General features: G+C 61.7%; 3 protein-coding genes across 6 annotated transcripts; 1 reads left to right on the top strand and 2 right to left on the bottom strand.

Moving 5' to 3' along the window:
• Position 1: 1 nt before the first annotated feature.
• On the bottom strand, positions 2-10,385 carry CTSA (cathepsin A). 3 transcript variants are annotated; one of them, XM_090064451.1, is made up of 15 exons: positions 10,251-10,385; positions 6,713-6,906; positions 4,604-4,776; positions 4,412-4,523; positions 4,203-4,340; positions 3,969-4,124; positions 3,441-3,532; positions 2,764-2,848; positions 2,439-2,530; positions 2,156-2,234; positions 1,753-1,901; positions 1,601-1,676; positions 1,278-1,367; positions 923-1,024; positions 2-632 (listed from the first exon to the last, which is right to left on the bottom strand). In XM_090064451.1, the coding sequence occupies exons 3-15, from the start codon at positions 4,774-4,776 to the stop codon at positions 549-551; spliced, it is 1,428 nt and encodes a 475-aa protein (XP_089920577.1). In that variant the 5' UTR covers positions 6,713-6,906; positions 10,251-10,385; the 3' UTR covers positions 2-548. The 3 variants fall into 3 exon arrangements, with proteins under 3 accessions (XP_089920577.1, XP_089920576.1, XP_089920575.1); XM_090064450.1 differs by lacking the exon at positions 10,251-10,385 and adding an exon at positions 7,044-7,920; XM_090064449.1 differs by lacking the exon at positions 10,251-10,385 and having other exon boundaries at positions 6,670-7,921.
• Positions 4,772-8,387, top strand: NEURL2 (neuralized E3 ubiquitin protein ligase 2). The gene is made up of 2 exons (XM_090064456.1): positions 4,772-5,806; positions 7,930-8,387. Exons 1-2 carry the CDS (start codon positions 4,876-4,878, stop codon positions 8,043-8,045), a joined length of 1,047 nt encoding a protein of 348 aa, XP_089920582.1. The 5' UTR covers positions 4,772-4,875; the 3' UTR covers positions 8,046-8,387.
• Positions 10,386-10,561: 176 nt separating the features above from the next.
• ZSWIM1 (zinc finger SWIM-type containing 1) lies at positions 10,562-14,105 on the bottom strand. Of its 2 annotated transcripts, none has more exons than XM_090064444.1 (2): positions 13,955-14,105; positions 10,562-13,554 (listed from the first exon to the last, which is right to left on the bottom strand). In XM_090064444.1, exon 2 carries the CDS (start codon positions 13,441-13,443, stop codon positions 11,776-11,778), a length of 1,668 nt encoding a protein of 555 aa, XP_089920570.1. In that variant the 5' UTR covers positions 13,444-13,554; positions 13,955-14,105; the 3' UTR covers positions 10,562-11,775. The 2 variants fall into 2 exon arrangements, with proteins under 2 accessions (XP_089920570.1, XP_089920569.1); XM_090064443.1 differs by lacking the exon at positions 13,955-14,105 and adding an exon at positions 13,751-13,890.
• Between the last annotated feature and the right edge of the window lie 14 nt (positions 14,106-14,119).

Raw genomic sequence — 14,119 nt, 5'->3', positions numbered from 1 at the left:
CTAGTTTGGTCAGACTGTTTATTGCAAGGCCTTGCTGGGCCCTGAGCCCTGAAAGAGGCAGAGCCACCACCAACACATGGCTGTGAGAATCTGTACTGTGGGGGGGGGGGGGCCCGCTTGGAGCCCCTGCGGCTGCCCAGGGCCAGGGCAGGACGTGCGTGCAGGGGCTGGAGTGGGAGAGGAAGTGCTGTGCGCTGCTCCCAGCCAAGGGGAAGCAGCTGGCTCCAGCGCTCGGGGCAAGAGGAAAAAGCCCCAGCAGGGAGACTACCGTCTCCTCCGGCCAGGACAGGCGGCTCCGGCCCCCTGCCTGCACTGAAGCAGCTGGGTCAGGACCCCCAGCACTGGCTGCAGGGCCGGGAGGGGGCAGGAATGAAGCAGAGTCTGGTGCCCCCTGCCAGGAAGCCAGAGGAAAACAGGAGCCCCAGCACCCTGCGCAGTGGGGAACCCGTATCTGTTGCCATCGAACAGTGAGTGGCCAACTGCAGCGAAGGGCCTAGGGCTGGGGCACGAGGCACCAGTGCAGGAAACACAGCCCCGCTCTGCAGCTGCTAGTACGGCTGCCGGTGAATGAAGCGGCTGAACATAGTGAAGGCAGCTTGTGGCTGGTCCGTGGGTACCATGTGCCCGGCGCCCTGCAGGAACAGGCAGAGGAGAGTGAGTGCTGGCAGCATCTTCCAGCCACATGACAGCCCAGGCAGAGCCCTGCATGGCCCCCAGCGAGGAGCAGCAAGTTGTGCACATGAGGAAAAGCAGGCTCTGCTTGGTCCCAGACCCCGGTCATGCAGCCCCCAACACAGCAAGAGCTCAGATTTCAGAACACCACCCGGTGAGGGTGCAGGCAGGAAGAGGCAGCATGCAGCGCAGCTTGAGTGCACTGGCCTCAGGCCAAAGCAGCTCCAAATCCCCTCATTGTGCCCGTTACCTTGATGGTGAGGAAGGCAATGTTGGTGAATTCTTTCACGAAGCCCCCAATCTGGTCCACGCCCCCATCTTTGTATAGCCAGGGCCTGCGGTTGACCTGCACCTGCAACAGGAGCCCAGTGCGCTCAGAGCCACCTCTGCAAGCTAATGACCCTACCTGCACACAGGGCTGATGGGTCATTACCTCTCCCCTGTAATGCCGAGGCACTGCCCTGGTACCGGAGTGCCCCGGGGATGGCCCGATGCGCCTCCCTCCAGAGGCTGCTGCACTCCCTCCCCACACTCACCCTTGCAGCAGGTCAGGCTGCTCTGGCAAGTGCCCCCTAGCCCAGGCCCTGCCCCAGCTGCCCATTTACCTTCTGGCCCAGGGAGTCCACAAACCACTCATCCCCCAAGAAGTTGCAGGCCATGTCCACGTCGCCATTGTACACCAGGATCCGGTATTTCTGCAGAGAGACAAGAGTGTCAGCCAGGCTGTGAACAGCAGCTCTGTGCACTGCCCTGCACCCTTGGGCATGGAGGCTCAGCGGTGCCCTGAAGCACCCATGGTAGAGAACCGTGGCAGCAGCGGAGATGAGGCAAGGGCTGCAGCCAGCACTTGGAGCCAAGCCATGCTCCCTCCCCAAGAAAGGGGTCCAGAGGCAGCCAGGACCCAACCCCCGCCCCTTCCCCTACTCACCCCTGAGCTGAGCAGCTTCAGGTATTGGTCATTCATCGTGGTATAGAGGCGCTTGTAGCTGCGGTTCACCTCAAAGCTGCAACAGGAGAAGCAGTCATGCAGGCCCTTCGTCTCCCTGCAGCCACTCCCATTCCAGCCTAGCCCCTGCCTACTTGCACAGCTGCCACTGGGGGACCTCTGGGGCGATGTGCAGGGCCTTCCGCACTTCGGGGGAGTTCAGGAAGTTGCTGATAGCAGTTGTGTTAGTGCAAGGGGGGTCCAGCCGAACCGCTTTCTTGGCCACTGGCATCTGGAGCAGGTTCTTGTGGGAGAAGCAGCAGCAACTAGCACAGGCACTTCACTGCTCGGACAGTGAGCCAGCCACCCCAAACCCTGCACGATGCAGCCAGCTGCCCCTCTGCCACCCCAACTGGGGCACCGTGGGCCAGCTCACCCCAGCTAAGTCCCTGTACCAGGCCACAGCTGTTACGGAGCCAGCACAGCAGAGGCCAGCCTGCAAGTCCTTGACCAATGTCAAAAGGAGCAGGATGCAGAGCATGAGCCCCAGACACTCACCTGCCTCCAGGAGAACTTCAGGGAATGCCTGATGAAGGAGTTGCCCAGGTCGTGGGTGATAACCTGGCTCCCCTCATACCTGCCGCCAAGATGAGAGCAGCCTGAGAATCAAGGCACGGGGCCGCCCCAGTGCTACCCGCTTCCTTCTCCCGGCAGGGAGGGGAAATCAGACAAGAGCCCTGCTTTGGCAGAGACGTCCACCATGCCCATCCTGCACAGAGCCTGCCTAGGGTCCTGTCCAGAAGCAGCAAGCTGACACCCCCACAAGAACCACCGCTCCTACCTGAAGGCTCCGGGGACGCCACCGGCACATGGGGCGTAGAGGTTGTAGATGTTCAGACCAGACTCATCCACAATCTTGATCGTTTCCGTCATCTGCAACAAGTGGCAGGTGGGTGCTGGGATCCAGCTGGCTTGCCTTGACTGGCTGCCGTGGCCCTATCCATCCAGCCACCGCCTGGGCCTGGTCCGCAGGCCCAGGGAGGGCAAGAACCCTACAGCTGCCGCACAGCCTGGCCCAGGGTGCAGAGATGTGGCAGATGATGCTGTGGCCAGTGGAGCCACGCAGCAGGGCTGGCTGGGCTCTCCCCATGGCTGCTCCCACTCACCTTAAGCGTGCAGTTCAGGTTACGATTGTTATGGAAGTTGCATTTCCCCTGTGAGCAGCAGAAGGTCTGCAGGTCCTGCCAGAGCCTGAAATGGGAGACCCAGTGAGGGGCACAGGGAGGAGCTACTCCAGCCCACGGGCCCCCTGCACTGGGGAAGACTGCTGCGTGTTTCCACAGCGCACCATGCAGTGGCCCTCCCAATGGGGCAGCAGAGGTCCAGGCCCCAGGGAGAGCCCAGAGCTCCCCCGTGGCCAATTCCACAGGTGCCCATCATTAGGGCAGCAGAAACCTGGGCAAGAGATGGAGACTTGGGGCCAGCCCTAGGCTGGCACAGCTTCTCCCAGCCCAACCCCAAGCCTGGTGCCTGCTCTGCTCCCACCAGCCTTTACCAACACAGAGGCCCCAAGCAAGAGCCAAAGCAGAGACTTTACTAGCACCAGCCTTCTCTGGGGCAAGGAGCAAAGGAGCCACAGATAGACACACAACCATCCAACACCTCTACCCCTCATTGTTGTGGGGGCAAGGGCTGCTGGTGCCTCAGGCCACCCCCCAGGGCTGCCAGGATCCGTGGGCAGGGCTGGCCAGGCTGGCTATGGCAGAGGCCTGTGGCTACAGCCACAGCCTCTCCCATCTGTGCCGGACCCTGGCCCCTGCCTCAACCTCCACCCGAGCCTTACTGGGTTCCCAGGAGGCCGTGGTAGTAGGCGAAGTAGACCAGGGAGTTGTCGTTGGTCTCATAGCAGGAGAGGCCGTTCCCCACAGCCAGGCCCTGGAAGGTGGACACGGCTGTTAGATGGGAACTGAGGCTTTGCCAGGTGCACCTAGGACACCTGCTGAGTGGGGCGCAGCCGCAGGACTCAGTTAGCAGTGGAAAGGAAGAGGGGGTGCGGGGGGAACAGCAACGGCCAAGTGGCAGAAGGAGCAACGTCCAGGACTCTAGGACCCGCGGGCTGACAGAGGAGCAGGGAGCACAGCATGGCATCCCTGGACACCCTGCAACAGACCCCGGGGAGATGCAGAGCCACGAGGAGACACCTGCTACAGGGCCAGAGCGAGAACCACGTCCTGCCAGCGACCCACCGCTGCCTCCTGCAGCCAGTCTGGCTCAGTGTGAAGTGCGGCAGCGAGGAGAGGCCCCACGACGGTGCCCTGCCCTGCCCACCCCCGCCCCTGCGCCAGGGACGAGGCCGGCGCCCACCCCTCACCTTGAGCTTGAGGCCGGGATCCTGCATGACCCACTGCGCCAGCGTGGGGATATAGATCCCGGCGTAGCTCTCGCCGGTGAGGTACAGGTCGTTATTGGCATACTCCGGGAAGAGGCGCAGGAACTCCTTCAGGGCCAGGTAGTTGTTGTGGGCGACCTGCACAGAGCGGGGCGGAGGCGGTCAGGCGGGAGGCAGGGGATGGGCCAAGGGCGGGTGCTGGAGCCGCTCGCTCACCTCGGTGTCGTTGGTGGTGTACTGCTTGTCGTCGGAGTAGGAGAAGCCCACGCCCAGGGGGGACTCCAGGTACAGCACGCTGGCCACCTGGTTCCAGGCGTAGTCGTTGTAGCGCAGGCTGGCGCCGTCGGGCTGCACCTGCGGGAGGCGGGGGTCAGGGGCCGGGCCGGGCCCAGGGGAGGGCAGCGGGGCGGGGGGGCGGTACTGACCAGGAAGGGGCCGTGCTCGGTCAGCAGCCCGTCCATGGAGCTGCAGCCGGGGCCACCGTTGAGCCACAGCACAAGCGGGCGCGTCTCGGGGCTGCTCTGCGCCTCCACGAACCTGCGGGCGGAGCAGCCGTGAGCCCGGCCCGGCGCCCCCGCGCCCCGCCCGGCCCGGCCCGGCCCCCCCGCGCCCCGTACCAGTAGTGGAGGCGGCGGCCGGGCGCGAGGCGCAGGTAGCCCGAGTAGTGGCGGAAGGCGGGCTGCTTGGCCAGGCCGGGCAGGAACGACACCTCGTCGGCCGCCGGCGCCGCCCGCGCGGGGCTCGGCGCCGCCAGCAGCAGCAGCAGCAGCAGCAGCAGCGCGGGGCCCATCTGCGGGGAAGCGGCGTCACTCCGGAGCCGGAGCCGGAGCCGGAGTCGGAGTCAGGCCCGGTCCCGGCGCACTGGCCGCTCCCCGTGACTGCCGCTCATATGACCGCACGGTCACGTGGCGCTGGGCGAGGCCCCGCCCCGGGGGGCGTGGCACCCCCCAGCTGGGGTGGCCCCGCGCCCCCCGAGGGCTGCCCCGTCCCGGGGTGGGGGCTGCCGGCTGGGGCCCCGGGCGGCCCCTCCCCCGCCGCCCCGGCCCCGGCCCCACGTGGCAGGGTGCCCGGCTCCCTGCAGCTGTCACCAGCTCGCTTAAAAATAGCCGGGCCCAGGCCCAGGCCCAGGCCCAGGCCCAGCGCCGCGACCATGGCGGCCCGCTTCCACCGCGTCCACGGCGCCAACGTGCGCCTCGAGGCCTGGGGCACGCGGGCCACGCGGGTGCAGAGCTTCGCCCACGGGCTGTGCTTCAGCCGGGAGCCCCTGGCGCCCGGGGAAATCTTCCTGGTGGAGATCGAGGAGAAGGAGCTGGGCTGGTGCGGGCACCTGCGCGTGGGGCTGACGGCCCACGACCCGCAGCGCCTGCCCGCCGTGCCCGAGTACTCGCTGCCCGACCTGGTGGGCCTGGGGGACAGCTGGGTGTTCGCCATCACCAGGAACCACAACCGCGTGGCACCGGAGGGCGAGGAGGCGGGCGCACTGGCCCGGGGCCCCGGCTTCCTCTGCGAGCCCTACCTGCTCATCGAGCACATCCGCATCCCCCGGGACAAGCTGGTGGGCCGGAGCAGGCCCGGGCGCTACAGCCACCTCCTGGACGAGCTGTACAGGACGAACGTGCTGCCCCCCACCGCGCGGCGGAGCCGCATCGGGGTGCTCCACGTGCCCCGGCCCGACGGCACGGCCGACATGCACATCGTCATCAACGGGGAGGACATGGGGGCCAGCGCCAGGGGCCTCCCCACCGCCCGCCCGCTCTACGCCGTGGTGGACGTTTTTGCTTCGACAAAAAGCGTCCGTGTGATCCAGGTGGATTATGGCTGTAGGTATCCGAGGAGCCTCCCCCCTCGGGCTCTGGGGAGGGGCACGGGTGGGGGGGCTCACACTGGCGAGATTCAGCTTCACCGTCTGCCAGGGCAGAGCCCCAGGCACCATGGGGCAGGGAGACAAGACCACACTGGTCTCCTGCTGGATATGGCCGCAGCCCTATAAGCCAGCACCAGCCCTGGGCCCTTGAACGCCAGGCCCCACAAGCCTGGTACGCGCCGCATTTCTGCCCAGTACCTCACTGCCCCTGCCCCACTGCCGGTGCCCATAGCCGCTCCTTTCCCCTTGGGTCTGGGGCTAACGCTGGGCACGTGGAACAGAAGTGAGGAAGACACTTGTGCAGCAGCCCCGGGGAGGCTGTTCACAGCTGGAGACGGTGGGAACAGGACTCACCAGCCCCGAGCAGGGTGGTCGAGTCGTGCCCATCTGAGCAGGGTGCTGTGGCCCAACTCCTCAGAGGACGGGCACCTGAGCCACACAGACCACTGACATCATTCGCCCTGCTCAGCAGGAGCCAAACACCAAGTGAGCCCAAAAGCAAGAGCAGAGATGGGACCGTGATAACTGCCACGCCACCTGGCGCTGTCTGCAGTGCTCGGTACCCAGTGTCCAGGCTCCAGGTGAAGGGCCACGCTCGCAACAAGCTCTCATGAGAAAGCGGAGCAGGCAGGACTCTCCCTTACTGCACTGGTCACTCCTGCACCAGGGCTAACCTGCTGTTGTTGGCGCTAGGGCACTGCGAAAACCCAGGTGCAGGGACATGAGATAGACTTGTTCACGTCCTGACAGCAGAGCATAACTTCAGAGTACGCCCAGCCAGCTCTTACTCGTCCGCTGGGCACTGGCCCCCACCCTTACCTCAGCAACTTTGCAGCAAGCAGCCTCCCCGGGCTGAAAGTACCTTGCGTGGAGGATGTAGGTCCAGGTCAGCACATGGGTGAAGCCCCTCTCACCTCCTGCTGCCCTTTTCTCTCCGGACCGGCAGGGGGTCCCCTGGAGACGCCCGACTGGGTTTCTCAAGATGGCTGGGAGCGGTGCGGGAGGCTGAACGCAGTTCTTCCCTTCTCAGACGAAAGGTTGCAGGGGTTCCTCTTTCTGAAAATGAAGCGTTTAAGGGAAGTTTCGCTTTAGCTGCATATTGGCCCAAAACAGAAGTGAGAAAGAAGCAGATGCTGCCGTGACAGGTTCTGGGTCAAGAGAGAGATTCAGGCCTGGCGGCAGCAGGGAACAACCTATTGCTGCAGAGAGCAAAGTCTCTTCTCACGAAGCGCCCCGGTCACAACAACCCGTGGCCCAGTGCCGAGGGAAGGTAAACAGGCGAGCGCTTTGAGCGCGGTCCCAAGGTCAGAGCCTGGCTCCGAACCGTGCTAGTGGTTTGGCCGGAATTTCTGCCTCTCTGCCCCTCCTTCCCAAAGCCGGCAGCATCCAGCAGAGATAAGAGGTGTTGAGCAAGATTTTGCATTAGCTGCAGCTCAGTCTTACACACCTTGTGACAGCCCAGATTATCCAAGCCTCTGACCCCCCCCGCACCCCGATGGCCCTGCTGTAAGGCCTTTCACACACTAGCTGGGAACCAGCTGGCTTGCTGCCACCTGGATTCCCGCCCCCAGCACCTCTCCGCAGCACCAAATGACTCTTAGGTAAGAGAGAAAGTGTCCAGGAACAGGCTGTGAGATGCGTGTGCCCACTGGGTGCAGCGACCCAGGTCACGGGTGAGAGGGGGTTTCAAGGGCAGCATGGGGGGAGCAGGTAGTCCCTGGCTAGACAGGCACAAAGAAAGTGGATCATCCTAAAACGGCCACACCAGTTGTCTCCCTGGGAAGCCCCTGCCCCCAACCCATCCTTCTCCAACTGCACAGGCATCAGGGCTCAGGGACACGAACTGCCCCCCAGCCTGTGACCTCCAGCAGGCAGCCAGGATGCAAGCGCACAGCTCACACCTCACTGCTGAGTGGCAGCTCTTCACAGGGCAGCATTCACCCCCACGAGGGCCTGCCCCAGGGCAACCTCCCCATGCTCACTGTGAGCCACTTGCCTACCCAGTGACCCTGCACGGTGCCAGAGCGACACAGATGCACTCAGAGCAGCCAACTCAGCTCCCTCTTCTTCCACTTTCAGTCCCCTCCTTGCAGACCCTCTGCCGACAGGTCATCCAGAAGCATGTCATCCACCGACTGGCCATCGATGGCTTGGACCTGCCCCTTGTCCTGAAGAACTTCTGCAAATACGAGTGACGGGGCAGCGGGAGCACCCTCGGCAGGCCGCTGCCATGTGCTCAGCCCCTGCAAGTGATCAGAAATGATCTTCCAGGACAGCTCTTCCACCCTCCAAGCACAGGGCCCCAGGAACAGAGCTGGTTCCCTACTGCTCTGCCTCTGGCTGGAGCCTCAGCAGGCTCTGCTTCCTGACACGCAAAGTGCTGTCTGCAGCAGCAAGAGACAGTACAAGGGCTGCACAGCCAGTCTGGGCCAGAGCAGCACTAGTAGGGAGCTCCTTGCATGTGAAGGGCAGGCTGGGGCTGCTCCACTTACAGCAGCACAAGAGCAATAAAGTGCTTCCAAACTGCGCTGAACAAACACTGCTTGTAGGATTGGTGCTGCATGCAGCTTCCGCCTCCTCCACACAGTCCCGGTGATGGGGAGTACCATGGGCCAGTCCCTGCTGCCGCCTGTCTGAGTCACAGACCTCAGTGAGGATGCTCTTGCCCTCCCGAGAGGTATGGGAGGGCGGTCGCAGGTGCACACAGTCCACACGGGGACCAGGGACAAACCAGAAGTGCTTGAAACCCAGCCTGCTTGTGACAGGCAGAGGCTCAAGGGTGTCAGAGCAGGAATAGATGACCCAGTGGGTCAGCAGGGCCACCCTAATCCCACCAGCATCATTCCCTGCTGAAAGCCACCCTGCTCCAGAAGACCTGGGCTAGTCACAGTGGGAGCTGGTAGGTGGGGAGCCAGTGCTGGGCACTGGCTCCAGTGTGAGGTAAGGCCGGAGCCTGTGATGCTGGTTCTAGAATGGGGCAAGCCGGTTCAACACTGGCCATGTCTTATCCAGTGAAGGAAATAGTGGCGCTGGGTTTTTTAGCTCCCAGTCAAGGTAACTGCTTTTCCTGCTATTTCAGCAGCATTTTGTGCGAACAGGGAAGTGCTGGGAAGGCAACTCAGGGATGATCTGCCATAGGGCAAGTCTGGGCATCTCACAGGAGACCAAAGGCTCGAGGCATCTGTGTCACTGTTCAGATGCAGGGTGGCCCAAGCATAACATGCTGGTCACGTGGCACCAGCCAGAGGTTACCCAGTTACCACCCACTAGGCTGTGAGAGGGTGCTGAGGCAGAGAGGCCTCAGCTCAAACTCCTCAGCTGGAAGTAGAGAGGGCAGGATACAAAAGGCCAATTCCCAGCAGCTGACAGTTTAGAAATGGCTGGAATCAGCCCTCCTGCGTTGCCAGGGCAGGTGTTCACCAAGAGCAAGCTGTCACTTGAAACAAGACCCACGTCACCAGGGAAAGCCAGGCTGAGCTAGGATCCCAGCACATTTCTGGCTGCTCTCAGGGAGCGGCCAGGCGTGGGAGACCAGCATCTCTCACGCCCTTCCAATGGAATGAAAATTGCAGCGTGGCTCTCGTTCCAGCTGCATGTTTTCTTTCCTGGAGATGTTTACTTGCAGGCTGGGCCTGACTCACATCCTGCATCCCCACGGGAGATGCATGCAGTAGATACCCAACAGCACAGCAAAGGCCCTGGGGAGAACGTATCCGTGCATGCTGCACAGGGGACATAGGCTGAGCCTGACTCTTCGCGGCCCCTCCCAGCACTCCAGGATCGGGCACCTACCACACGCAACACAATGGGCATCTAAGTGAGGCCTGCCTCCGGCTAGGGCACCCTGGGAAGGGCTCAGCCCACGCTTCTCTCCCTACAGGAGACGCCAGCAGACAGCTCCGTGTGGTGCAGGGCAATCTCAGTGTCTACCAGGCAGGGGAGGCACCCTCAGCTGCCGGGGTTTTGGTTCCAGGCCTGCTCAGGAGCAACACAGAGACAAATGCAGGCCCTCCACAGCAAGAAGCTGCCCTGCTGTACCAGAAGACACCCACACAGCCTCTCAGGGGGGCCCACACAACTCCATGCCTCCTTATCCACAGCAGGGTAGGCTATGGGTGGGAGCCATACAGGGGGCAGTACTTTGGGAGGCTTGCCCAGCATGAGATGCCTGCATGGGATTACCCCTTTGAACTGCCCAGAGACAAGCAGCCCTGCGGCCCCGCGGGCATGTTTCAGACTGCTCCTCCACATAGGTATCCACCTGCTCAGCAGAACAGGTGGCATGGTGCTGAGCAGGGCAGCCCGGCAGGGGCCTTCCCGCTGGCTGGGCTTCCTCCTCCCGGAGGTGCTTTCCTGCTGCCCATGAAGGCAAGTAACAGAGCAGGAGAGCCAGCACCAACCTTGCCCCCTGACAACTGCATCCTCACTCTTGCCATGATGATCGCGGGCATCCCCACAGTGCCCGTGCCAGGGGTCAGAGAGGATGACATGATCCAAGCTGTGCAGAGCTTCATGGCAGAAAATCCGGAGCAGGGGGCAGCTGGGGAGGTCACTCTGAAGAGGAGGGGGGACCCGCAGCTCTGCAAGAGAGACTGACCGAGAAAGAGGCTGGTCAACAGCAGCTGCCGGAGCCCACCTCCAGCTCTTGCTGCGCAGCCTGGGAAGTGAAGCCAAGCAGAACTTCAAGGGGAAGGAAACATGGGAGGCAGTGTTCCCAGAGAAGGTTTATGTTACCAGATCATGTATTACAAAACCCCAGATCAAGAGGAAGTCCCCAGTCACGCCGCTCTGCTCTGCTCCCATGGTGTGCTGACTACTATAAACAAAGCTGCTACCAAAACCTGGGTCAAGGGAACACACGCACTTTGGATGACAAGCATGCCAGACTGGCGGGGGCGGGGGGGGAAGCCGACCTCTCAGTGCAGTCCTGCTCCCCTGGCTGCCCCCTGCCGGCTGCAACAAAGCAGCATCTCCATCTCCCACCCATGGCATCTCCTTTCCTGAAGCTGCTTCTTTCAGAGCAGCCAAACCCCTTATCCTCAAGCATGCAGCAGGTCCTGCCGCTATCAGCACCCCCTTCTCCCTGCAGCACCCTGCGAGCCTTCAGTCTGCACTTACTGCCTGGCTGCAAGCGGCAGCCATGGGTACACCCATTCATCCCCTTCTCCCAGTCCAAGGCTGTCAAGGGGAGAGCGCACTAGTTCCCCAGCAAGTGTAAGGGCAACTGCCACCTCTAGCCCACGTAACCCTAGTGCCTGCTGCGGGAGCTATGGGTAGGCTGTTCCTCACAGCCTTTGCTGCTCCCAAACAGGCAGGTTCACTCAGCCGACTACAGCATAGGGAAATGAGAAGATGGGGAACTAACAATGCAGTTTAAAAATAGAGCCTGGCCTCACGTGAGCACAGCCTGCCTTCCAAGCTAGGCAAGGAGCCCCAGGTGCCAAGGAGGCAGGGAGGGAAGGGGCTGACAAGGAGGTACTCAGCTCCCTGCCTAACTGCAAGTGTTATACATGTCACAGATAAGCTGCCCATGCCTAGTGCAGTGACTGGGCACCTGGAAAGGGCCTGAATGCACAAGCCCTTGTTCAGACAATGGGGGCCCATGTTGCCCCATACTGCCCCGTTCCACTATCAGCTGGGCCAGTGTGGTTGGTCCATTGCCATCTTGGCAGGAGTCCCACATTCAGGTCCCTCCGTCTCCCCAGCAGGGGTAATGTTCATTCAACAGGTGCTAGGTGCACTCCAAAGCCAGGGAGACCCCACTGCGTTGCCCATCTCCCACCACAGCATTTCTGAGAGGACGAAAGGGAGGACGTGTGGCTTTGAACTGATGTTGCTCCAGCGTTTCACATCTCGCTTCTGCCCACGTGCCCCGGAGAGCTGCAAAGCACAAGCAGAAGGGGCTGGGAAGCAGCAGCGTCAGAGCTACAGCTTCACTTCCACGTAAGGTCCAATCCAGCTGTCAGCCAGTTCCCGGAGGGTGTTGTACCTGCGATCAAACTCTTCACTACTGCACTGGGTCAGAAGGCGGCTGATCTCTTTGGTGAGAAAGGACACAACCAGGGATTTATCCAGAGACTTCTCCCAGGAGCTGTTTAGAACCTCTGAGAAGCCATTGGTGCTTTCTGGCCCTGCCTGACAGCCACCAGGTCCCTTCTGCCACTGTTTGCTCAACATTTCTGGCTGCGAGACCCACCTGTCTGAGTTCAGCACAGCCAGGATGTGCCTGCAAGGCAGCCGGAAGGTTTGGTTCAAGGGGCAAGTACAGCTTTTCAAGCCCTTTGGGTCCACCTTGTGGGCATCTTCGAGGATCTGCACGTTGATGGCATCCTCATTGGTGCCAATTAGCTGCACAGACTTCTGCACCACTGCAAACTCAGTCAAACAGAGTTTAGTGGCAGGTACTGTGCAGATGTCCTGCAGGGACTGACTGATGCAATCATCAGCCTCTCTGCTCCTCTCTGTGTCGTGGTCCTTGTTTGTGTCCTCAGCCATGGTCTCTCTTGCAGTTCCATGGAGAGGAAGATTCAAGGGGCTCCAAGCGTTTGCTGAATGGTTCTGCAGAAGCCGGGAAATCTGAGGGGCTGCCAGGGGGTTCTGAAGAAAGATCAGGGGATTCTGAAGAGTTGCAAGAGAGCCATGATTGAGAGAGACCAGTGCTGTCTTCTGGGCTGGTTGGTTATGAAGAGATGTGGAGGGATGAGAAGCTGGGGGCAAGCTCTGAGCCGACAGGCTCTGTGGAGCTGCCTTGACAGACATATGGCTGCTCAAAGGGGTAGTGGAGACCAGCACAGCGTCAGGAGACCGCTCCGACACACACTTCTGGTAGTGTTTTGCTAAAGAAGTGGCGCAGGTCTCCAGAGAGAGCCCAGTGCAGAAGACTTGACTTAAGCCTCGAGTGGTGACCTCCAGTTCTTTAAAATACTCACTGCTCTCGGCCCAGTTCCTCCAGCTATGCATGACCCAGATCTTGCTGTTGAGGAGCCAGTGGATGTGGAGCTGGGGCAGCAAGTCAGGCTTCACAAAATCGCTCAGAACAGTATGCATCTTTCGCAGGTTGCTCTCTGTGGCTGCACACATTGTGTTCCTCAAGGTATTCAGAATTAGCCTTTCCGTGTAGCACTCCAAAGACATCTGGTGGATCTTGTGCTGCAAGTATTTGCACACGTGGAAGACGGATAGCTGCACTTCCGCTGATGGGAACGCTTGGGAGAGGATCGGCAATAACGGGAAGTGTGGGTCCACCAGGAAGGTCTGGATCTTCTTCCATTCGGGGTTAAATGCCTTGAATGTCTTGTAGAGACGAGACAAGCTCTCTGCAGACTCCTTTGCAGGGACTGCAAAGTGAATGACCTTCATCATCTCACCCTCCAGCTTCAGGAAAGGCTTGTCGACCATGAACATGTACAGAGCTTTGCCCTTGCCGCTGTGCGTCCTGTGGATGAGCACGACCTCAGGGAAATGCACAAATACGTCTCGCATCAGGTTGGTCTGGAAGCTGATGGCGTCCAGCTGGGAGGTTTTATCTAACTGATAAGTGACCAGGGAGCCGCAGTCGAAGCTCAGGAGCTCCCTCACCGTTTCCAGGGCCATTGCTAGCAGTCGGTGTCCGTGTGCTGTTGGAGCACGAGCCCCAGTTCCCTCGGTGGTCAAGGCCTGTCCACGGCGGGGGGCAACCCCTCGCACTACCTCCGTCCGGGAGGCCTGGGTGGGGGGGAGGAGAGAAACAGGAGGGCAAATGGTCAGGACCGATTCTGCTGCCTGCCTTTCCCTGCAGCTCAGACAGCAGGCGACGGCCGGCGAAGCCACCTCCCACCCCTGCCCCCCCAGCAGGCTGGGCCGCCCGCCGCCAAGAGCGCAGCACGGCGGCCACCGGGCACCGCTGCAGCAGCCCTCACACCTGGGGCTTGGAGCGATCCCAGCATGCACCGCTCCAGCAGCCCTGCTGGAGGGCAATGCTATAACCCAGCATGCCCCGCAGCAGCGGAGTCCGGCCGTGGGGTAGGCAATGCTGTATCCCGGCATGCCCCGCTCCTCCCAACCCCTGTTGGCGGGGGGCAACGCTACTTCCCGGCGTGCCCCGGCGCCCGCCCCACCGCCTTACCTGCTCCAGACGGGCCGGCTTCCCCAAGCCGCCATTTCCTGCTTTCCCCCGCCCCCTCCGTGACGGACACAGCAGTTTGCCAATCCTCGGGCGGCCCTCTCAAAGCCGCAGCCAATCAGAATACTGGTGCGGCTGTCTGCCAGCGAATCCACCAATCAGTGGCCA

This window comes from Crocodylus siamensis, chromosome 10, assembly GCF_052110815.1.
Source record: "Crocodylus siamensis isolate JL-2025a chromosome 10, ASM5211081v1, whole genome shotgun sequence".
Classification (NCBI taxonomy): Eukaryota; Metazoa; Chordata; order Crocodylia; family Crocodylidae; genus Crocodylus; species Crocodylus siamensis.
This window is presented reverse-complemented; position numbering and strand designations above follow the sequence as displayed.